Below are 24,222 nucleotides of genomic sequence, written 5' to 3' on the forward strand. Positions count from 1 at the left end.
GTATGTTTTTTTTTGTTTTAGTGACAGTATTTATGTTATTTATATTTGTATTTTTCTGTTATTAAGTTTTACATGATGTTTTCTCCTCACATACATCTGCTTATGACACAAGGTAGTATGACCTTTTAAGAATTCAGATGTCTAATATTTCTCATTTATTCTGTTCCCTAGAAACTTGTAGAGGCAAGTATAACAAAAAAAGGAGTAATCTGCCTTTCAACAGTTTTTTTTTTTTTTTTTTTTTTTTTTTTTCCCTTAAGTTTTACATAAACACCCTAAATGCTGCATACCTTTTTGGTCATCCAATATTTTATAGTCACGTGCAAATTACAGTCTGACTGTATTTTCAAGCTGTTTTTATGAAAACATAACACAATTTCTGTTCTTAAAATGCAAAACATTTTATAATGCAGTGTATTTTACTTTGTACACTTCATTACTTGTATGACAGCAATAAATATATCAATATACTGAATATGTATAGCATTTGTATGTAATCATATTTTAAGCTGAAGTCATCAAAAGCAGTGTTTATTTTATTCTTTTGAATTACTTAGCGAAACTTCAGTGCTTCAATAGAATATGTTTATCCTATTTCTTTTTCAGTGTGTGGGTTCTGCATTAGTCCACAGCAAACATATGAGAGTACTTCCGAGAATAAATTAGTTTTGTGCGTTTGCATGAATCAATATTACTTCCAAATAGCTAGTTAAATTCACATGTAATAGTATTTTGCAAGACAATAAAAGTTTGGATGACCAATCTGAATTGACAGTGAAGATTTTTCCTGCATGGGTACTTGCTTGTTGCGACGGAAGAGATTTACAGAGCAATGAGTCTTAATTCCGCCCCTTTCTGAAAGTCCTACCCATGTACCTGCCACTTTGTTCATTCTCCAGCTGTACAATTAACAAATGCTTTGAGGTCAACTAACATACTCACCGTAAACCATCATTATCAGATTTGCATTTTCTAATGCTTATTCAGTATGTGGTATATATTTTTAAAGAAATTCACTAGGTGTCTGAATGACTGTTGATGTGTTATATGTATTGTTATGTATTTTTTGATGGCAAATGCTTATCATGAATTCCTGTGTTAAAGACTTTTTTTAAATTGAATTTGAGAAGTATGAAATAAAAAGACAAACACCTTCACAGAGAAACGATTACCTGTCAGAATACAGACATTTTACAAATATGAATTCATTGGAATTCCTCAGAAAGAGGTGATGCAGTGACTGTTTTATTCTCTGAAAATTCTAGTCATCTTTTAAATGTGGAAATCTTTAAATATGGCTTTAGCTTTGTTCAGCACAACAAGACTAGAACTGCCCTGAGCCTATAATGGAAAGGAAGTATGTAAAGAGTACAGTACAAATTCTACTGTGCACCCATTGGTTTGCTACGCGTAAAAGAACAGAAAATAACAGTAGCAGAAATTCATAGGCCTACAATGCAACCTTTTCAAATGAAAATGAAACAGTTAAACTTCCTGTGAATGAAGACAGACAGCTCCCCCATCACATATATAGATGTGCCAGAATACACTGCCTGAGGTTGGGTTAGTCTGATCTGTACACAAAAACGGTTGCAAAGAGTCCAAAAATAGCATATTATTATTATTATTATTATTGAGTCCAGCCTTGAATGTACATAATGGCTGACAAATCAAACCTGGAGACAGCAGGTGATATGATTGGACCCATAAAGGAAGGCAGGCACATTTATAATATACCTCAATTTGAAATGTAATAAATGTCATTCGAGTTTAAGCATGCAAATGGTGACATTTGTTTTCAAATGCTCTGCAGGAGCTTAGATCAGCTGACTGACTGGTTTTTCAATTTTATCATGTTATTCAAACGAAGACCTTATCTTCAGCAACCTCTGTCACGTTGTTCCTTTTACCGTGTATGGGTGTCTGCAGAGGTGCTTTTGGACCATCTCTGACGCGTGTACGCCTGTGCATGTTTGTCAATCTCATCCGTTTTCAAGGCCTGTCAGATAAGTGGAGAGGATGTTCACCACATTGGACAGTTTGTCTTATTTGTCCTCTGCTAAATTACTTCTGTTCCTTTGTAGATGGTATGGTGCAGGGCTTTGTCAGCTAATCTCACGTTCTGATGAATATTTCAGTCTGTTGTTTGCAGTTCGATCGCATGCTATCTGTTGCAGTTGTGCCCAACCCCAAACCAGCCCTGGCCTCTGCATTGTAGCAGGCCTGCATGATTTGTAAGGCTGTTAACCCAAAACCCCACTATCCTTTTCTGTAATCACCTTTCCGTGCTGTCATACGTCGACATCAGATGACACCCGGCCTTAAGCGTCATGCTTCTCTGGTCAGTGCTCGTGAGGCTGAACCCTCTTCTCTTCCCATCCATCACTGTCTGCTTCCCCACAAACAATGACAATGAATTTCAAGCTCTTGAACCCTGCAGCAGAAAGATTGAATACGGAGTACTAGTAAACCCATGGTTGGTGGTGCTTTTCCATATAACCTCATTGTGAGTTATCACCTCTAAAATGCCATATTTGGTTTTGAAGTAGGCAGCAATACCGGCTTGTTTCAAACCACAGTTTAATTCTTTTTTGAGATTGGCTGATTCTAGTTCTTCAGTAATTTTGAGACATCTCCAATTCTGAGTATGAATTTAAGAAGTAGAGCTGAGATCTGGATGCAGATACTATGGCTAATGTTGGTCTGTTATGTCAGGTGGAAAAATTTCCAGGTTTTACTTTGATTATTTTTTGGAAACTTGGCAATCCTTGATTTGTTTTTGGGGCGCACGGTGGTGTGGCGGATTTGGCCTGTGTCTGCTCTCTGGGAGGTCTGGGGTTCAAATCCTGCTTGGGATGCCTTGCGATGGACTAACGTCCTCCCCGGGGTGTGTCCCCTCCCCCCTCCAGGCTTGCGCCCTGTGTTGCCGGGTTAGGCTCAGATTCACCGCGACCCCACTTGGGACAACCGGTTTCAGACTGTGTGCGTGATTTGTTTACGTTAGACCCAATAATGAGAACAGTGAAGGAGTAAGGTCATTTGAGCATTTTTTTGTCCCCTTTTTGTCAAGGAAGTTGTTTTTTAATTGAGTGTTACAAATGTGCTTCATTTGCCGTACCATAGGATGGGCTCAAAATCCTGGCTCCACCACTAAACCACAGGGTAAAAGCACTATATATACACATATAATGTGTACATATATAATCCCTACAACCTTTCAACTTGACAGAAAAAACACCCTCATTTATTCTAATTTATTATTCTTCATTTAATCAAGAATTACTCTCATTGATCCTTAATGATCGAACTTGCGAAATCACTTTTAGGTGTCGTTTTATTTATTTGGACATCTTAATGACTTCCACCACCAGGAAATTTGTACTATTTTTACTTTTTCCTTACAATTCCTGTTACTTGGTGCCAGCCATACTGTGTAGTTCTACAGGCTTTTGTAATACACCAAGTCACATGGACTTGTTTGCATAGTTCATGCAGGTTGCTTCCCCTAAAAAAAACTGTTTATTACTTCCTCCCCTCAACAATGTGTCTGTTACACTGAGAACTCTGCTTCTTTGTGTCTTGTTTTGTTCCCTGCTCTGAGCTCTTGTAACTCAGCGAGGAGCTGATGTGCAGGGAGCAGGTGTGTAGAGAGAGCTCAGCTGCATGGCCTGCGCGTTGGCGCGTTGACAGCCCGTGGCGTGGCACTTTCTCATTGAGGTCATCTGATAAAGAAGCGTGTCCGATTTGCATGTTGTGTCTCGGTTTAAGAACAAAAGCTTGTTTCGTCCATCAGATGTCTTGCGTGTCTGTTGCTTGGTGAATGTCGCATTGTCCGTTGTGATGCCTAAAGCATGCTTGACTACCTGGGCCACAGTAGCTGAGAAAAACCAGTGTCTTGTGGTTGCATATGCACATCATTGCAAAGTTTTTTTTTTCTCCCCCCCCCCCCTTTATGTAACACAGTTTATAAGATCTTATAGTGAAGTACTGTCAAACAAATGACAACATAGGTCACTTATTAGCATTTGTGAGTCTACAAATATACTTATCTATCACTTGGAGGAAGGGAAGGGTCATTAGCATTACAGATGCATGCACTATGTATGCTGTTTAACCCCTGAGGTAAAGTGTCTGCTGTAGGCAAACTCTGTGTGGACATGCATGTGTGTCTTAATGTGTGTGTGTGTGTGTGTGTGTGTGTGTGGATTAGGAAACAGAGATAAGTGCTAGTCCTGTTGTAGTCTTTAATGCAGCTTTTCGATTTTGAAGCCAACAGACCCTCCCATGTTGGAGGCAGAGGCAGGGGTAAGATGCTGCGCCCAGTCCCACGTCCGCCTGCCTCCACTCGTCTGTATCTTTCACCCGTTCATTTTTCTCTCCAGAAAACGAGCTGTCTCGACCTAAGTCTGATTTGAGTTGTCACTCTACAGTTTTCGTTTTGTCTCTACATGATTCGTTTTGTGTCAGCGTCCCCTTTGCGTTTGGTATCCATGAGGAGAATGGTTCCCGGAATAGCCGCGTGGCTACGGTCCTTAGTGCCGACAGCCCGGTCGGGGTCGCGCACCCCGGTGCATGAGTCGAGCTCCCCATCCCTGATGCGGGCGTCCTCTCTGACCTCGCTGCTGCATGTGTCCGAGGACAGAGGAAGCTGTGCTTGTTCTGCGTCTCGCGGGGCAAGTGCGGCTACTTCAACGGCATGCCGTCCACCCTGCACACCTGCCCCTTCACTCTCCCGCCTGTTGCCTGATGCACAACACCTGGTAGTGCTTTAAAGCAAGTCTCAGATGCTGCTTATCAGTCCCTGCACCACAAGCTACCAATCCATCCTCTTTACCCTCCTTCTCTTTAGTACCACCTCTCATTTATTAGTATTTATTAGTAACTTAAAGCATTTATTTCAGATGTTAAGAGGTAAATTATGGTTTTTCCAGTCCAAAAAAATGAAAGTCTGGTGAATATACCAATATATTCCTACGTTTACTCATTTAGCTGATGCTTTTCTCCAAAGCGACTTACAACATTAAGGTGTTTACAATTATTTTACCCATTTGCAGAGCTGGGAAATGTTACTAGAGCAATTTTTTAGGGTTAGTACCTTGCTCAAGGGTACTACACCTGGAGGTGGGGATCAAACATACAACCTTTGGGTTCAAGGCAGCAACTCTAACCACTACACTACCAGCTGTCTCCCGTTGGAATCTTATTAATATTCCTAATATTAATACTCTAAAATGGAGGAGCGCTTTGAATCAGGATTGGTTTTTTTTTTTTTTTTGCATTTCCACAGTTATGAGGTTTTTACTAAACTCTTAGCTGATGTCACCTCCCCCCATCCAAATCCCCCATGGTACTACATCTCTGGTGACACATTTAAAGCACTGCCAGGTTCCTCATCTCCCAACACCACGCTGCCTCTGCCTAGACAATGACGGGCTGTCACCTTCCTACAGAACACCGAGGACAGCGCCCGCATATCCATCACCTTCTTCCGCCTCTTCCGGGTGATGCGGCTGGTCAAGCTGTTGAGCAGAGGGGAGGGCATTCGCACACTCCTGTGGACATTCATCAAGTCCTTCCAGGTCAGCAGACGGGGCAGGGTGTGCTATTTGCGCTGCTTGTCTGTGGTTAGTGTGTAAAGAGGGCATTGGGTGCAGTGAAAATTGTAGGTTGTCATGGACAAAATTGCACGATTCTGTCAGATAAAAGCACACATGATATACAGCCATGATATTACACATACTTGTTTTTCTTACTTGAGACATGTTCATTCTCACGATCCTACCAAACTAAAAATACACTTTTCTTTTTTGACGAACTTGGCTTTTTTTTTCCCCCCAAAAAAGTAATTTCCTGAAAATTGTTCCCAAGAAGAGGTTGACACATGCCTACGCACGCACAGTTAAGCACACAGAGATAAATGTGAGCAATTTAATCCCAGTTTTATTTGGATCAGAAAGGGCCCACAGAAAATGAAGTTACCAGATTGTGTTTGAGTATGTCTGCAATGAGCTTTGCTTGTTGCTCATAATGTGTGTAATCTTTTAGGCTCTGCCCTACGTCGCCCTTCTCATAGCCATGCTGTTCTTCATCTATGCTGTCATTGGCATGCAGGTAAGTCAGCGAGGCACGAAAGCTGTGCACATTGAAAGTATACCTTTTGGACATGTTTATGATTTTAAACTCAGAGTGTTTATTACATCCTCTGTAAACTTGTATTTTTGTATAAACTAAACTATGACTCGATTTCCTCAGGTGTTTGGAAAGATCGCCATGGTGGATGGTACACAGATTAACCGAAATAACAACTTCCAGACATTTCCACAGGCGGTCCTCCTGCTTTTTAGGTCTGTTATCTTCAACTTCTTATTTTTTAAACCAGATAAATAGATGGGCATTACAGGGCATTTTGTGTGCGCAGTAGCTGCTTTGTAAGTTACGTATATGGTAAATTCCCTTCGTTACTAGGTTTGGGTGGGAGCAAGTTACTTTTTAACAGATCAGCTCAGTAAAGTGTTCTTGTGCTCCCGGTGCAATCTCTGCTACGCCATAAAGTCCTGGTGTGGTCCCAATGTATTTCTACTATGATCATACCGCCTTCTTATAATCTGTGTGACTGTAAGGTCTCGGAGTGGCCTTCACATGATCTCAAAGACTGGCAGTGGTCTCTGTGAGACTGTACGCTCTTGTCTCGCAGGTGTGCTACTGGTGAGGCCTGGCAGGAGATCATGCTGGCCTGTCTACATGGCAAACTGTGTGACCCGGAATCCGACTACAACCCCGGAGAAGAGCGCACGTGCGGCAGCAGCTTCGCCATCATCTACTTCATTAGCTTCTATATGCTCTGCGCCTTCCTGGTGTGTTTTCTGGCCTCCGCCGATCTGGCAGCCTGTGACCTTTACAATGCAATACGCCACCATTGAACTTTATTGTCAGATTTCAGTGAAATTTGTTTTGTGTCCTAGCAGCTTTGTCCTTCAGGACATCAACATATTACTGAACAAGGCAACACACGAGGAGGGTGCGGTGGCGCAGTGGGTTGGACCAGGTCCTACTCTCCAGTGGGTCTGGGGTTCGAGTCCCGCTTGGGGTGCCTTGCGGCGGACTGGTGTCCCGTCCTGGGTGTGTCCCCTCCCCCTCCGGCCTTACGCCCTGTGTTGCCGGGTTGGCTCCGGTTCCCCGTGACCCCGTATGGGACAAGCGGTTCCGAAAACGTGTGTGTGCAACACACAAGGATGTAAGAGAAAAGAAAAAAACTATGAATAAGAATTTACATTTACATTTATTCATTTAGCTGACGCTTTTCTCCAAGCGACGTACATCTCAGAGAAAATACAATTTGTGCATTACATTAGGAGAAAGAGAGACATAGTTGCAGGCATGAAAGAATAAATGAATGTGGTACATAAATTATACAAATGGGATCCAGATGAGACACTCTAAAACGAGACAGCAGCCAAGGAACAGTTTATTTCCCAGCAACAGGGTTGCCACATTCCTCTGGTTACCCTCTGTTTGCTTAGTTTTTCAAAACATACTTTAGTTAATATTTGACTTATTTCAACTTAATCACGTCTTATCCTTAGTCTTATCATACTATGTCATCATTCAATCCACATCGATCATTTCAGTGTTATCACTTGGATAAAAACTTTCTTTAAAAATCATGTATTTCTGACTGACTGAAAGATTGGAAAGATATAAAATCCTTTTGAAATTTTAAGCCGTCATGCCCAGTGAAGGAATGAATAAGTACAGCGCTCAGCTGTTTCAATTCATTGTAAATAACAACTTCCAGAAATTTCCACAGGCAGTCCCCCACTTTTTTTGGGCTGTTATCTTTAACTCCTTATTTTTCAAACAACATAAATCGGTGGGCATTATACATGGGCAGGGACACATGGACAGATGGTAGCATAGTGATTAGAGCTGCCTTTGGTCCCAAAGGTTGCAGGTTTGATCCCAATCTCTAGCTGTAGTACCCTTGAGCAAGGTACTAACCCTAAAATTGCTCCAGTAAAATTACCCAGCTGTGTAAATGTGTGAGTAATTGTAAGCATGCAATAACTGTATCCTTAATATTGTCAGTCGCTTTGGAGAAAAGTGTCAGCTAAATCAACAAGTGTTTTGTCATATATATTTGACAAACACAATGAATTGTTCTACTAAAGTCCATACATAGCATTATTTCACTTAGTACACATTTTTCTCCAAAGCGACTTCCAATGAACCCTGTGTAGTGTTATCAGCCCACACACCTCATTCACCACAGTGACTTACACTGCTAGATACACTACTTACACTGGGTCACTCATCCATACATCAGTGGAACACACACACTCTCTCTGTCACTCACACGCTATATGTGATTCTGAACAGCATGTCTTTGGACTGTGGGAGGAAACCAGAGCACACCCACACAGACTGAGTGGGGATCAAACCCCTGCTGTCCTGCACAGCGCTACTTGCTGTGCCACTGTGCCACCCCATCCCCTTTTCCTACAATATTAAACACTGGGGGTTGGGAAGTATAAAGGAGGGCAGTGGAAACATATAAGAACAAACAGCAACATTAAAACATGCAAAAAATATAGTACAATACTTGTAGCATCCTCCCATGGAGCGACTGAAGACAGGTTCAGGAGACTGGGTTCCAGGAAAATGCCCTTTATTGACTGCGTAGATGTCTTTTCAGTTGCAGTAAAGACAAGGACAACCACGGACAGTACAAGGCAGCCTGCTGAATACTGGAGAGTTCCCCCAGGTCACCCTAAGCCTCCCTACTCCACACAATGGCTAGAGGGGTTGCCCCTTGATCCCCCCAGAATTCCCCTGTTGCAGACTAAGCAACGTAAAAGCCAATCAGAAAGGAACACAGGACTATGTACAGAAATAAACAACATCAACTGCAATAGTACAATCTGAAGACACAGGAATATATTGTATTTCTCTTTCTTGTAGATCATCAATCTGTTTGTGGCTGTTATCATGGACAACTTTGACTATCTGACACGTGACTGGTCCATCCTTGGCCCTCACCATTTGGATGAGTTTAAAAGGATCTGGTCTGAGTATGACCCCGAGGCAAAGTGAGTACGTTTATATAGCAGCTGCAGATTAAACTGAACATGAGAAACATGTCATTGAGCTTTTGCTCAGCTTTCTCTGCAGGCTTTGTGGAGCCCCCCCAGTGTTGGCACTTTTTACAGTCAGCAAGGGGGTTGCTGAGCTTTTGTTCCCTTTTCGCAGGGGCAGGATCAAACACCTGGATGTAGTGACACTACTGCGGCGGATCCAGCCCCCGCTGGGCTTTGGCAAGCTGTGTCCACACCGAGTGGCCTGCAAGGTGACCCTGCTGTGACCCTGTCACCCACATACAAAACTCAGTTTCACAGATATCTGATGGTTTGTCAGCTGATTATGGAGAGAAACATTAAAGCCTTTGAGAAGAATGCTTTTTGAAAACCAATGATTTAATGATTGGTAAGGGAAAGTGTAATTTATAAGATCTTGTGACAGTGACACCAGTAATCTCCTTGGTAATCTGTGTTGAACACACTGATGGGATGTTGATTGTTTTTCTAGCAGAAGGTCACTACTTTACACTACTCTTGTCTTTTTATTTTCTATCTTATAGTCAAAGTGGTTTCCATAGCCCATCATCTGCAATGCAGTTACCAAGTCATAAGGGTCAGGGCAGAGTAAAATGAGTATCATAAATCAATTACCTTCATTATTTATATTCGGGGCTGAAAGATAGGAAAGATGCAAAATGCCTTAAAAATCTACTTTGCAATTTATGCATTTTGTCTGAGGGTTACACCGTTGTCTGGATACGCAGACTCTGCCCAACCCTGATGACATCAACTTGTTATTTCAGAGACTTGTTGCCATGAACATGCCTTTAAACAGCGATGGCACTGTCATGTTCAACGCAACGTTATTTGCCTTGGTCAGGACTGCTTTGAAGATCAAAACCGAAGGTACGTGAATGTCTCAGGGTAGAAGGGACCAAAGTTTTCCACCACATGAATATATTCACTGTATATTCTGGGAAAAAAAATTCTCAGTGTTTCTTTTCCCAGAGATTACTTGGACCAATGAATAATGGACAAAGTAATCTCTAAAAAAAGAAATACCTAATGCTCATGAAGATCCGTAGGCACCCCTGTCTTTGTTTGTGACACAAGGAATGTATATGATGCGTTTCACAAGAATAGACAACCAGCCAATTAAAACCACTATCACACACGTTGTACCCCCAGTCACACTGAATGTGCTGCATGTTGAGACAGAGAACCCACTGGCTCGACATGTAGGGCGTGTACTGTGATCCCTGTCCTCGCTGGGCCCCAGTGTTTGACTTTTCGGCATGCATCAACAGGTCGATGCCGGTTCAGGTGCACCATTTGGGTTAATCTAAAGCTTTATTTGCATTCAGAGTGTTTGCTATCAACTTCCATTTGAAGTGTCTGCTGTCTGGTTCTGCTTGAAGAGTGTTTGTCCGGGCCTTCTACCTGATTCGGTTAACCTGATGTGTTCGAAAAGAGTGTCTTCTGGCTGTATCCTCAGGCAACCTGGAGCAGGCCAACGAGGAGCTCCGAGCTGTCATCAAGACCATCTGGAAGAGGACCAGCATGAAGCTGCTGGACCAAGTAGTGCCCCCTGCTGGCGGTCAGTCAGAAGGCGCTGTGTTGTCTGACTTTGCTTAGGTGTCGTCTGACTTCACCCCACATCTTGAATTCCTCCAGCACACTTACATAGTTTCCGCCCATAAAAGTGTGTCTTTACAGCGAGGTTGCGATCAGATCATTATACAAAAAGACAAATCCATCAGATCGGCGGGACTTCTTTTTCTTGAGAAACGGACCCACGCCTCACACACATAATATGGCTTGTGCTGTGAATAAGATCAAATCAGCCCTGTTTTTGATGCTTCACACTGATCTGCATACCAGCAGCTGGTTTGCCTTTTAAATACGAACAGTGTGGAATCATTGGCTTGGCAGCCTGTTGTTTGGTTTCCTGCTCCCTGTCATCTAGCAGACTACAGTCTGCACGGATGTGCACCTGCGCGTGCGAGCGCGCGCGCACACACACACACACACACACACACACACACACACACACACACACACACACACACACACACACGTGCACAGACATGCATACAGGCACACACGTCACATGCCAGTCACCAGCCTCTGTAAACGACAGTGGTATCTGTATTGTAAGCCTGTTCTTGGTTTACTGTGCTCTGCTGTAGATCTCCCAGCATGCATGGCGTGTGGCTGGTAGCAGGAGTAGCACCGCATGCTTATTTTGCACTAAATCCTGTTTATCTCTGCTTGAGCCTCTCTGCAGCTCGTGTCCCTTGTCACGCACTCTCTGTCCTCATGAATATTCTGAAGCAGTTCTGTTTTAGGGTGGTGGCATGGAACTCGTGTGGCCTCTGCGATGAGCTCCCTCCCCGTGCTTTGTTAAAATTGCACAGACCCCTTTTGGGCAATCCCTCCACTTGGATGGTGCTTCCAGCTTGCATGATATGCTTAGTAGAGCCTAGATGGTTGTCTTACTTTTCTCGGGCTGGGTCAGCTGCAGATTCTCACCTAACGCAAGAAGTGCCATATAGATAGCATGGATGAAAAAGAATGGCCATAGCTGTGTTGTAGATGTTGCAGAAATGTCATGAAGATAGTGGAGTGATGATTCTTCTGCATTTGTGCTTCACCGCTTTGTGTCATAATACTAGTCCCATTTCCTGCTCTCACCTTTTCCAGTTATTAAATTGATGCCTTATCCATTATCATTGATGAGTGTCTCTGTTGTTGCCTTTGTCATTTCACATGTTGTTTTTTTTTATTATTATTATTTTAAAGCAGCATACATTTTATAAGAATGGATGTGTTGTGTCCTGATGCTTGATTTCCACGCTGGCTATCTTTTCTATCATCTCTATCCATCTGCTACATTTTTGTCATATGTCTAACGCAGCTGCGTCGCAGGGAGACAGTCAGTCCTCTCGTTTTGTTGCTCCAACAGTCTTTTGCTGTCATTCAAATCTGTACTTTTGACATTCAGCATTAGAGGGTCAGCCACTGTGCCAGAAAAATCTGGAAAATAAAGGCAATTTGAATAAACACACCGAACAGAAACGGAAAACATGGCTAGTTGTACATGTGAACAATTAACATACTCTGGGTAATACTTATTTGGTAGTTATTAAATCCTATCATCTTACTCTGCTGGAATAGTCTGTCCAGGAAGCTTGGAGATCTTTGTGATGTTCTTTTGTAGTTTTGCATAGTTTCTCATATAGTCCAGCTCTCACTGGTACAGTATGTCACTATGGCTTTTTTTCATAAGAAAGCTCTAATATAAAATCTGTGTAGCATGTAGATGCAGAGATCCTTGCAGGTGCAAAGGTGGCTTCAGGGCCTAGTACCACACATTGGCACATCACAAGTCTCAGAGGCTTTCGTGAAGTCGCTGCCCTTCTCTTTGCGCTGGAGGTTGGGACCCTTTGCCTGACGCAGGGAGGGTTTGTGTGGTCTGTTCTCTCAGATGACGAGGTGACCGTGGGGAAGTTCTATGCCACCTTCCTGATACAGGACTACTTTAGGAAATTCAAGAAACGCAAGGAGCAGGGTCTTGTGGGTCGGCATCCGTCTAAGAACACTACCATTGCTCTGCAGGTGAGTGTTCATTAGGGCATGGGCCTGGGGGGGATTTTTGCAGTGGTTCCATCACTCAGTGGATGTAGCAGCTTATCACCATCTCTACGAGCGAAAAGGTTAGCAAGCTGTTACTCTTCTCAAGAACTGTCAGTGAATCTCCCCTCCTTTGAATATGTGGGAGTAAAATATCTCAAGTTATCAATATCTAGCGGTGTGATTTGTCCCTTACTGTAATACTATTTTAAGTGCACAAAGATAAGCTCCTCGAAGGTTCTTGGAAGTCAAGCCAACTGTCTAAAATTTCAAAACCAGACTTTAAATGTAATGTGGTAAGGGCAGTGTAACTTTACATCTCTCTTGCATTTTACATTGCACCGTACAACATGAGCTTATCTATATTCCCCAGCAGTAGCTTTGTAAAGTTTGAATGTCTAGATATGAAAAGTGCAGTACTTCAGATGCAAAGCGACTGAGCCAGTGTAATATTGCCAGTCACCCCTCAGTGGTCCTCTTTTCTTCTCACGGTGGCAGGCTGGGCTTCGAACGCTACATGATATTGGGCCCGAAATTCGCCGGGCCATATCCTGTGATCTGCAAGATGAGGAACTTGTGGACTTCAACCCTGATGACGAGGAGGACATTTATAGGGTAACCATCTTATCCGTTCATGCTAACTGGATGTGACAGACAGCAGTAAAAGGTTCCGCAGCACCAAAAATCGATTTTCCTTTATGATCAAGTTATCCTTTCACAAGTGGAAAGCTAATTCTGAGTTTGTCTGCCTTTTTTTGTGATGTTGTGGTTTTCATTGTGCTGCATAGAATGTCATCCATCTCTTGGAAAGTCTTGTGGAACCTTTTATTTTGTGAATTTGACTCAGATCTGACATCTTCAGTTTAACCTGTTACTCATTTGATTTTATCTTGATGTCTGAACACAGAGGAACGGGGGACTTTTTGGCAATCACATTAATCATGTCAACGGGGACCAGAGGAGCTCTGTATACCAGACCAATGCCACCCAGCGCCCACTCCAGATCCATCTGTCCCCATCCTATGCCCCCATGGATATCCATGACCACCCAGGCAGGCCTGGTGATTCGTCCCACACTCATCACAATCACCACCACCACCGCCGACACAACTCCGTCTTAAAGTCCCCAAAATCAACCAATGCAAACCTGAACAACGCTAATGCCTCCAGCATCCCCAGCCTGAAGGTCCACAGTCGCCATGATTGCATCTCCGCCAATGGGATCCATCCTCAGGGCTCTCACTTCAGGAGTGAGAATGAGAGATATCAGAGGTCACACGCCAAAAGGTAGCCACCATTTGCTCATTTACTTGAAACGATTAGATGACCAAGATACTTTAAGCTGAGCTTGAAAGAGCAGGCCCATGGAAGCAATGTGTGTGGCATCACGGTTCCATAATGACTCGGAGGTTTAAAAGGAGCTCAGTGTGTCCCAGCAGAGAGAGTGACAAGGAGATTCGTAACTATTTGCGCTTTCACATGGAACTATTGACACATCAATCGTTCTGAACAATATAGCCCTATTCAAATGTATAAACTCACCTTCTGTTTATTCAACTTGCTCTAGACCATGTCAGTGTGTAATTAGTGAATCCTGAAGTTAACTTGATTTTCAGCATTTCTCTAAGCTGTAACAACATGCAGCCCAATACCACAGGTATGCTTAAAACAAATCTGCTTTTGGATAATGCCAGCTATTATCTTTTAATCATGTCAAGTATAGTCCTAAAACAGGGCCAGTTGGTGATCATGGCAATACCTGAGCATAACAATTCACCTTTAAAATATTCAGTTTTCAAATGAAAGGAGCCCAAAAACAGTTTTTGAATTTATTGTCACTGATCTATTTTCAAAGCTATCTTAGTCTGACATTGACATTTAACATATCCAGTACCAATAAAAAATTTGAAAGCTTTTTATCTCAAGGCATGTGATTGTCACGTCTGGACAGAAAACGAGCTTGAATGTTTTATCAGCTCTTCTGCAGCAATCTCCAGAGATGTAGGACTCTTGTGGGTTGCTCTACTTTCACCCTTCTGTGCAGGTCTACCTAGACTTTTGAGTGGCACTGTGTGTTGTTAAATTGGTTTATAAAGTTATTATTAATGATGTTAACGTATTTAAACGTGCGCGAATCCAAAGTCCCCCCTAACGTTTCAAATGTTTACCATTTTTTAAAATACCAAAAATACATGCTAGTTATACAAGTGAAACTAAAGTGGCAAAAAATATGCTGTTATAAAAATTTGGAAACCTAAATTCATTCTTATACCTAAGTCTTACCTTGAAGTTGATTGGGTCTGTCTTGACTAAGGACCTGATAAAAAAGATATATAAATCTAATTGGCTGAGGGCAAGGCCTGCTGAGTGCTGATTGGCTGGAGGGAGTCTGGGTGAAGCATGTGGGGTACTTTGGGACCACATGGGGCAGCCAGGCTGGCAGGAAGCTAAGAGGATGTAAGGTGGTGAATGAGATATTAGCCGGAAAAGACATTAGTTGAAAGGATGTTCGCCATTGCAGCTGTTAGCCAGGGTCCATTCTGCTTTAAACTTGCTGTTGATTACAGTAGAACGATGATCCTTTGGTCAAGATGATTTACTGTGTTTGGTTTCTGTACTCAGCTGCTTTAAGTTATTTACTCATTTATATAACTGGGTAATTTACTTACTTACTTACTTATGCCTACTACCCCTCTTGGGGCATAGGCCGTCAACAAGGGCTCTCCAGGCATCTCTCTGAGATGTCTTGAGTACTTGTTGACGTTTCTGTAGCGGTGTGGGTTTTTTATGGGATGGGGTTGCTAGCCCCATGCCCAACCCTCCTCCTTTACCCGGGCTTGGGACCGGCAGGGGACCCCGAAGGAATCCCTCGGCGGAGTTAACTGGGTAATTTAATGTGTTAATTAACATATCGACCAATGTTACTACAGTGGCAACAGAGATTCAGACTGAAGAACTTCTCATTGCAAGGTGCTTGCTCTTACCACTATGCCACCTTCTAACCATATTGCTACCTGTTGCCCCTTTTTGTGAATTTTAGAATTTCACCACACTTAACCTTAAAACCTACAGCTTTTGTAAAGTAACTTAACTTAAATGTAACTCAAAAAGTTAAGCAACTGGAGTTTTTTGGAGGCTACTGCTAGATATACATACTGACTAAGCAGACCTTCCCTTTTTCTCATCAGTGATAGCGTATCAAAATGAGCTCTGTTGCATTTGTTTTATATTCCAGGTGATGTAGATGTTTCCATGTGCACTTCTGAGTTTCAGTGTTTTCCCCACCCAATTAAAATCATTTCCCTTCTTCATTTGGAATAGGACACGCTACTGTGAGACTTATATTAGGTATGTCAAAATCAGAGCAATGCCTTAAGAAAGCTATTCTGTTATATTTCCGTGTTGTGATATTTAAGATGTCTTTATAACTGCATGCTTGATGGCACTAATGGGACCAGAAAGATTCTATGATTCTTGTAGTCCAGCTAAGTAGTGCATGTTCTTAAAGAATTCACTGCTCTTCTTTTGATGGTTATGAACTGCTTTTACAGAACAGGTTACACTGGGGAAAAACATGAAACTCAGCCCTAGAAGAATGCATGTATTTGTTGGGGAGACTTAGCACATGCCTGTATAGTCTCTTTCTTCCTCTGCATCACACCATTAAACATGTTCTTTGGAGTGTTAGCTTAGGTTTGAAATGCCCCTCTTGCAAACTGAAGCTCGTGATCATTCGCTGTTCTTCATGCGAAACATACAAGAATCTTTCTGCAGATATTAAATAGTTGCAGTTACAGACCTCAGCATCCAAAGTTTAAATTGTACTGGGGAATCAGGCTGAACTCATGGGTCAATTAATATAGACCTTTCTTGTAATTCTGTTTCAACTTAATAAAACTTGCATTTTGAGAAATTGAATTGGATAACAGTCTGCAGGAGTTCAGTGTGATTCATTTTAAATTACAGACTTTGTGTGTTTTAGTTGGGTATGTGCTTGAAGGTCTGTGCCAGCTGAGGCTTGTTTGTTCTGGGTTACTTTGCATGGCAACGTTTGGCATGGCCTGTCTTTCACATCTTTTTTTTTTCTAATTCTGGCCCTGATATGGACTTCTGACCTCTGACAAGTGATTGCCCTTGATACTTCAGGTTGAACACAGGAGAAAGCTGGCAGCCCACCATCTGTAGAGAGGAGCCATCCTCTGGGGACTGCTCTGACCTGGACTGCCACTCAGGGGAATACTACAGTGGGGAGGAGTTCTGTGAGGAGACTGGAGACAGGTACTGGCCATGTCCGCTCTCCTGCCAGGCATCACACTGATTATTATTGTTGTATAAATCACCTAATTTCACCTTGATGTTGGCATTATTATTACCTAACAAAAAGGATACAAACATAACATTTAAAGCAGATCTAAATAGCTCCATGATCAGGTTGTAATAAAACAATAGTTGATCACTACCGGATATGAATCGCACGTAGTGTCAGTGTTCGCTGGAGACTGCAGAATGCATCAGAGACCTGGAAGCCACTGGAATGTTCACTGGGAAATATTGACAGCATCTGGTGGAATTCCTATTATACATAACACTAAGCGGATTGCGTCAAGATCTCGACACTACATTAGAGCTCACCGGGAAACACAGGGCGTAAGGCTGGAGGGGGAGGGGACACACCCAGGATGGGAGCTCTAACTCTGAATGCATAAAATATTTTTTTCTGAAGTTGTCACCACATTGTACTTGGTATGTATGATAAGTCAGCCAACATCTAGCTCAAAGAAATTGCACAATCAGTGAGAAATGTCCCCATAAGATTAGTGACAGCTACAGTAAACAAAAAATGACAATCTTACAGATTGGGTGAACTCCATGGTGTGTGTAAAAAAAAAAAAAAAAAAAAAAAAGTTTGTACAACATGCTGTCTTCTGTTATCTTTTCTGTGTAGTAACGACATTCGGCTTTCTGTTGAATTCATATCTGGAGTTATTCATACGATTAATAAAATTAGTAAAAAGAGGAACATTTTCACTGGACGACAGACAATGAATTACAAAAGAGAAAGGTTTGATGGAGTTTCGGTACATGCTGGATGTGTTCATCTGAGATTCCAAGTTGCAGGAGTACAGTGAGAGAGTAACCACAGTGCTTTAGAGTCCAGCAGAACAGCCTGGAGCTCAGCAAACACTCTTGTGATTGACTGTTATAAGACTTTTAGTATTGAAATTGTTCAGAGATGGAAATGTTACCAGTTATGTCAGAAATAGTGTCAGGAAACATCCATCCATCCATCCATCCATCCATCTTCCTCCGCTTTTATCCGGGGCCGGGTCGCGGGGGCAGCAGTCCGAGCAGAGTCCTCCAGACTTCCCTCTCCCCGCACACCTCTTCCAGTTCGTCTGGGGGAACCCCAAGGCGTTCCCAGGCCAGCCGGGAGACATAGTCTCTCCAACGTGTCCTGGGTCTGCCCCGAGGCCTCCTCCCAGTGGGACAAGCCCGGAACACCTCCCCAGGGAGGCGTCCAGGAGGCATCCGGAACAGATGCCCGAGCCACCTCAACTGGCTCCTCTCGATGCGGAGGAGCAGCGGCTCTACTCCGAGCTCCTCCCGGGTGACTGAGCTCCTCACCCTATCCCTAAGGGTGCGCCCAGCCACTCTGCGGAGGAAACTCATTTCTGCCGCTTGTATCCGCGATCTCATTCTTTCGGTCATGATCCAGAGTTCATGACCATAGGTGAGGATAGGAACGTAGATCGACTGGTAAATTGAGAGCTTCGCCTTACGACTCAGCTCCCTCTTCACCACAACAGACCGGTACAATGACCGCATTACTGCGGACGCCGCACCGATCTGTCTGTCAACCTGCCGCTCCATTTTTCCCTCACTCGTGAACAAGACCCCGAGATACTTAAACTCCTCCACTTGAGGGAGCAACTCCCCCCTAACCCGGAGGGGGCAATCCACCTTTTTCCGACTGAGAACCATGGCCTCGGATTTGGAGGTGCTGATTCTCATCCCCGCCGCTTCGCACTCGGCTGCAAATCTCCCCAGTGCATGCTGCAAGTCTTGAATTAATGAAGCCAACAGGACCACATCGTCCGCAAAAAGCAGAGACGAGATCTCGCGGCCACCAAAACAGACACCCTCCGTTCCCTGGCTGCGCCTAGAAATTCTGTCCATAAAGATAATGAACAGAATCGGTGACAAAGGGCAGCCCTGGCGGAGTCCAACATGCACCGGGAACAGGTCTGACTTACTGCCGGCAATGTGAACCAAGCTCCTGCTCCGGTCATACAGGGAACGAACAGCCCGTAGCAACGAGCCCCGAACCCCATAATCCCGAAGTACCCCCCACAGGATGCCACGAGGGACACGGTCGAATGCCTTCTCCAGGTCCACAAAACACATGTGGACTGGTTGGGCAAACTCCCACGAACCCTCCAGCACCCTAGTGAGGGTATAGAGCTGGTCCAGTGTTCCACGGCCAGGGCGAAAACCGCATTGCTCCTCCTGAATCCGAGGTTTGACTATCGGTCGGATTCTCCTTTCCAGTACCCTGGCATAGACTTTCCCAGGGAGGCTAAGGAGTGTGATCCCCTGTAGTTGGAACACAATCTCCAGTCCCCCTTCTTAAAAAGAGGGACCACCACCCCGGTCTGCCAGTCCAGAGGCACCGTTCCCGAACTCCACGCGATGCTGCAGAGGCGTGTCAGCCAAGACAGCCCCACAACATCCAGAGACTTGAGAAACTCGGGGCGGATCTCATCCACCCCCGGAGCCTTGCCACCGAGGAGTTTTTTGACTACCTCAGCAACTTCAGCCAGGGTAATGGACGAGTCCCCTTCCAAGTCCCCAGCCTCAGCTTCCTCTACGGAAGGCGTGTCGGAGGGATTGAGGAGATCCTCAAAGTACTCCTTCCACCGCCCGAGAACATCCTCAGCTGAGGTCAGCAGCGCACCACTTCCACTGTAAACAGTGTTCGTGGAACACCGCTTCCCCCCTCTGAGTCGCCGGACGGTTTGCCAGAATCTCTTTGAGGCCGACCGAAAGTCTTCCTCCATGGCCTCGCCGAACTCCTCCCAAGCCCGAGTTTTTGCCACGGCGACTGCCAGAGCCGCGCTCCGTTTGGCCCGTCGGTACCTGTCAGCTGCTTCAGGAGTCCCATGAGCCAGCCAGGCCCAATAGAACTCCTTCTTCAGCTTGACGGCATCCCTTACTTCCGGTGTCCACCACCGTGTTCGGGGATTGCCGCCGCGACAGACGCCGGAGACCTTATGGCCGCAGCTCCGAACCGCCGCCCCGACAATGGAGGCACGGAACATAGTCCATTCGGACTCGATGTCCCCCACCTCCATCGGGACCTGGTTGAAGCTCTGTCGGAGGTGGGAGTTGAAGACCTCTCGGACAGGGGCCTCCGCCAAACGTTCCCAACAGACCCTCACTATGCGTTTGGGCTTGCCAGGTCTGTCCAGCTTTTTCCCCCGCCATCGAATCCAACTCACCACCAGGTGGTGATCAGTTGACAGCTCAGCCCCTCTCTTCACCCAAGTGTCCAAGACATATGGCTGAAGGTCAGAAGAAACGACTACAAAGTCGATCATCGACCTCCGACCTAGGGTGTCCTGGTGCCAAGTGCACTGATGGACACCCTTATGCATGAACATGGTGTTCGTTATGGATAAACCGCGACTAGCGCAGAAATCCAATAACAACCCACCGCTCGGGTTCAGATCAGGGAGGCCGTTCCTCCCAATCACGCCCCTCCAGGTATCACTGTCGCTGCCCACGTGGGCGTTAAAGTCCCCCAGTAGAATGACAGAGTCCCCAGTGTGAGCGCTTTCCAGCACGCCCCCCAGGGACTCTAAAAAGGCCGGGTACTCTACACTGCCGCTAGGCGCATAAGCACAAACGACAGTGAGAGACCGTTCCCTGACCCGAAGGCGCAGGGAGACGACCCTCTCATTCACCGGGGTAGACTCCAACACATGGTGGCTGAACTGGGGGGCTATTAATAAGCCCACACCAGCCCGCCGCCTCTCACCTTGGGCAACGCCAGAATAGTGGAGAGTCCACCCTCGATCGAGAAGAGTGGTTCCAGAACCCAAGCTGTGAGTGGAAGTGAGCCCGACTATATCTAGACGGTATCTCTCAACTTCCCGCACCAGCTCAGGCTCCATCCCCACCAGTGAGGTGACATTCCAAGGTCAGGAAACATGCAAAATCTAAATTTTTGAAACATTTCTTAAGTTATCAAACATCACCATGGGACTGTGGTTCATCACTTGGTGGGTTTGCAATATGTAGCTAGCTTACACACAGCATTGGTATGCTAAGTGAGACTGAGAAAAGATCTGAAACGGAATCTTGAGATAATGAAGCGGAAACAGACAGTTTACAAGCAGCAACAAGACATTCAAACGACTGTCAGTGCTAACAAAGAATAATGTGGTAAAGATGAGGGATGCATATGGTTGAAATACAAAAGCTGTGGTTGTTTTAAAAGACCTTTCAAGATTAGTCATGGTTGGAACTGAAGAAGACAAGAGCTGCCATAGCCTTCAACCTGAAAGTCTACCTCCACCTCCAGAGAAATGTGATATAATCACCGTAGTTCCTGCCTAAAAATAACCAAACTTACTTATGATGAGTCAGCTTGTGAAACAAGATCACTTGAAAGTCTCAGTAAGAAACTATGAAAGTATCATAAAAAGACCTTTGTGTTCATTATAAACATGATTTTGGTCCTTAAACAAATGTTAATTCAAGCATATGTATGAGGCCTGAGATCATGTGAGATCTTCTGTATGGGATTGTGAGTGTAAAATTAGGCGCATTTTGCATTGCACGCAGGTCATCTAAGGAGTACTTAGAGGCCTATAGCAACAGTGACCTCGACTACGAAACCCCTAAGGGTTTCCATCACATGGATGAGCAACAGGATGAGGATGACGAGTCCTCCATTTACCACGAGTCCAGCAAGTCGCCAAAGAGACGACTTCTTCCACAGACACAGCAAGGTGAGGATCAGCAGACTACAGCAGTCCCGTTATGCAGTCTCATTCCCCAGTTCAGGCTGCAGGACAAGGACATTTCAAACCATCCAAATTCATTAAAGTACTTCTTGTCTTTTCAGTATAATGTTTGATAGGGAATGTATTTTCCTGTTTTTATGGCAATTTTTTTATTCAGCGCACCAGAAGCCATCGTTCAGCTTTGAGTGCCTGCGTAGGCAGAGTAGTCAAGACAAGCTCCCACTGTCTCCTAGTCTGCCTCAGCGCACCGCTCTGCCTCTGCACCTTATGCAGCATCAGGTAGGGCTGCTGCAAACCGATGCTTCAGAGCTCACGCTCATATGTCATCAAGATTGGGCTTCCTGTGGGTTTTATGACCTCTCTTTCCTTTCTCTTGCCCTGTTTATGCAGGTGATGGCTGTGGCTGGGTTGGATTCAAACCTTGCACAGAGGCTCTCACCCACCCGCTCCATACACTCCTGGGCCACACCCCCTGCCACTCCCATAAAAAAGGAACATTCTTGTTACACCCCCCTAATCAAGGTGGAAAGGCCTAGCCGGGAGAGTGCAAGCAGCAGCCAGCCATCCGTGAACGTGAGCTCCTGGTACACGGAGGATTCTGACTGCCAGCCACGGGCGTACGCCCTAGAGCACCTGCAGATACCCCCAGAATTCCGGCATCAGTATTCACAGAAGAGGGACAGTGCCAGCAGTCTGGTGGAGGCAGTAAGTACCACAGCTGAGAGGTACAAGACAACAGTACACCCTTGGTAGACCTCATCTATGGGACATATAAATGTGCCATGGGATCGTGGGGGTCCAAAATATGATCCAGATATTGATCCAGATCCAATATAACACAGATGTCCCTCTTTATTTATGAGTTAGCTTCTGTAAAAGTCTTGGATGATACAGTGTACCCATAATAAGTAAAAGTTTTATTTTGATGTATTAACTTTGAACTCCATAAAAATTGTAACTAAAAACCTTCAGATGAAAACTTTGAGCTGTAAAGACTAGAGAAGGGAGTTAAAGTGAGGTAGACCCATACTCCAGTTGAGGTGCACATGGATATGTAGCAACAGGTCACTATATAAACTGAGAAAGGCTCTCTGAAATTTTGTAACATTAATGTTCATGACATGAGGAGCCTATGTAATAATAATGAAGCTGAAAGTGACAGAATTCCAGGTGTGGCCTAGCAGATCAGCTCAGGTATGTCCTGTGCTCTGCTGCAATGCAGGTGCTGATATCCGAAGGGCTTGGACGGTTTGCCATGGACCCTAACTTTGTGGCTGCAACAAAGCGTGAGATTGCGGACGCATGCGAGATGACTATCGATGAGATGGAAAGTGCTGCCAGCCACTTGTTGAATGGCACCGTGCTGCCAGGCCCCCCTGGGGAGCCCACATCCCCCATGGGTCACCACAGATATGATTTCCAGGACACCTCTGGCGGGTACAGCGATGAGGAGCCAGAGTCCTCCCAAAAGTATGAGGAGGACCTGGCAGACGAAATGATCTGCATCACAAATTTGTAGCATTTGCTAAAAGACAAATAGCATATGTGTGCTGTCACAGCTGAACATGTGCATCTTTCGGCTACCCAAAAGGAGAAGTGCCTTTGGTAACTGGGTGAAAAAGGCACTCGCAGGTCGATGGGAGGATGGACGCAAGGCTGCGGGGACACAGTAAGGTCCCCTTGGCAGGAGAGCACCACGCGTGTATGTTTACAGCCATGTCCACTGTGGAGGAACGGCGGTGGCTCCTTTCCCGCCGAATCCGCGGGACACACAGGGACAGCTGTCTCTCCGGTTCCGGTGAAACTGAGGGAACGCATGAATCTGCTGTTAGAAAGCCCAGGAAATACAGGTGAACAGCAGAGTACTGCAGGTGATGACAATCACGTATACACCATGGCGTCATTACCTCAAGTTGCTCGATTCTTCTTAGGCATATCAAGAAAAATGACTCGGAAGAAGCATATCCCCACACGGGCCTGAAAGACCAACTGAATAGCAAGTAATTTACACCTGTACAACGGTATAATAGTACAGGTGGTCCCCGACTTACGATGGTTCGACTTAAGATTTTTTCGACTTTACGATGGTGAGCTGGCAATAGACATTCGGTGGAAACCGTACTTTGAATTTTGATTTTTCCCAGGCAAACGACATGCGGCGCGATACTCTCTCGGCAGTGATCCGCATCTCCCACTCTGTCCTGCAGAGGTGTGTATTAGGTATATTAAATGCACCTAATACACACTTACGACTTACAATATTTTCGATTTAGGATGGGTTTCGCGGAACGTAACTCCATCGTAAGTCGGGGACCGCCTGTAAACGCACCAGTTTACATGGGATATCACTCATTTTTAATGCATTATCATACTAGGACACTTGTACTTGTTTATATGGTCATAAGAGAGATAAACTCGGGGAAGAGTTACAGCGTTTATTAAATATGCATATAAATGCACTAGCTGCCAGGTTATTTTTTAAAACT

The 24,222-nt window shown here is 44.6% G+C and overlaps 1 protein-coding gene across 3 annotated transcripts in view; it reads left to right on the forward strand.

Moving 5' to 3' along the window:
- LOC108925619 (voltage-dependent L-type calcium channel subunit alpha-1D-like) overlaps positions 1 to 23,953 on the forward strand; it is an 80,582-nt gene extending 56,629 nt beyond the window's left edge. Inside the window, exons 31-48 of one of the 3 annotated variants that reach the window (XM_029249664.1) lie at positions 4,270 to 4,305; positions 5,451 to 5,579; positions 6,046 to 6,111; positions 6,253 to 6,344; positions 6,695 to 6,854; positions 8,959 to 9,086; positions 9,247 to 9,343; positions 9,878 to 9,980; positions 10,570 to 10,671; positions 12,562 to 12,692; positions 13,206 to 13,322; positions 13,615 to 13,994; positions 16,029 to 16,055; positions 16,854 to 16,985; positions 21,555 to 21,721; positions 21,894 to 22,015; positions 22,127 to 22,441; positions 22,959 to 23,953. In XM_029249664.1, the coding sequence (XP_029105497.1) occupies positions 4,270 to 4,305; positions 5,451 to 5,579; positions 6,046 to 6,111; positions 6,253 to 6,344; positions 6,695 to 6,854; positions 8,959 to 9,086; positions 9,247 to 9,343; positions 9,878 to 9,980; positions 10,570 to 10,671; positions 12,562 to 12,692; positions 13,206 to 13,322; positions 13,615 to 13,994; positions 16,029 to 16,055; positions 16,854 to 16,985; positions 21,555 to 21,721; positions 21,894 to 22,015; positions 22,127 to 22,441; positions 22,959 to 23,255 (2,601 nt within the window). In that variant the 3' untranslated portion in view covers positions 23,256 to 23,953. The remainder of the gene's footprint in view (positions 1 to 4,269; positions 4,306 to 5,450; positions 5,580 to 6,045; positions 6,112 to 6,252; positions 6,345 to 6,694; positions 6,855 to 8,958; positions 9,087 to 9,246; positions 9,344 to 9,877; positions 9,981 to 10,569; positions 10,672 to 12,561; positions 12,693 to 13,205; positions 13,323 to 13,614; positions 13,995 to 16,028; positions 16,056 to 16,853; positions 16,986 to 21,554; positions 21,722 to 21,893; positions 22,016 to 22,126; positions 22,442 to 22,958) is intronic. The other 2 variants (XM_018737701.2, XM_018737702.2) reach the window with 2 other exon arrangements.
- The last annotated feature ends 269 nt before the right edge of the window (positions 23,954 to 24,222 follow it).

This window comes from Scleropages formosus, chromosome 2 (assembly GCF_900964775.1).
Source record: "Scleropages formosus chromosome 2, fSclFor1.1, whole genome shotgun sequence".
Lineage (NCBI taxonomy): Eukaryota > Metazoa > Chordata > Actinopteri > Osteoglossiformes > Osteoglossidae > Scleropages > Scleropages formosus.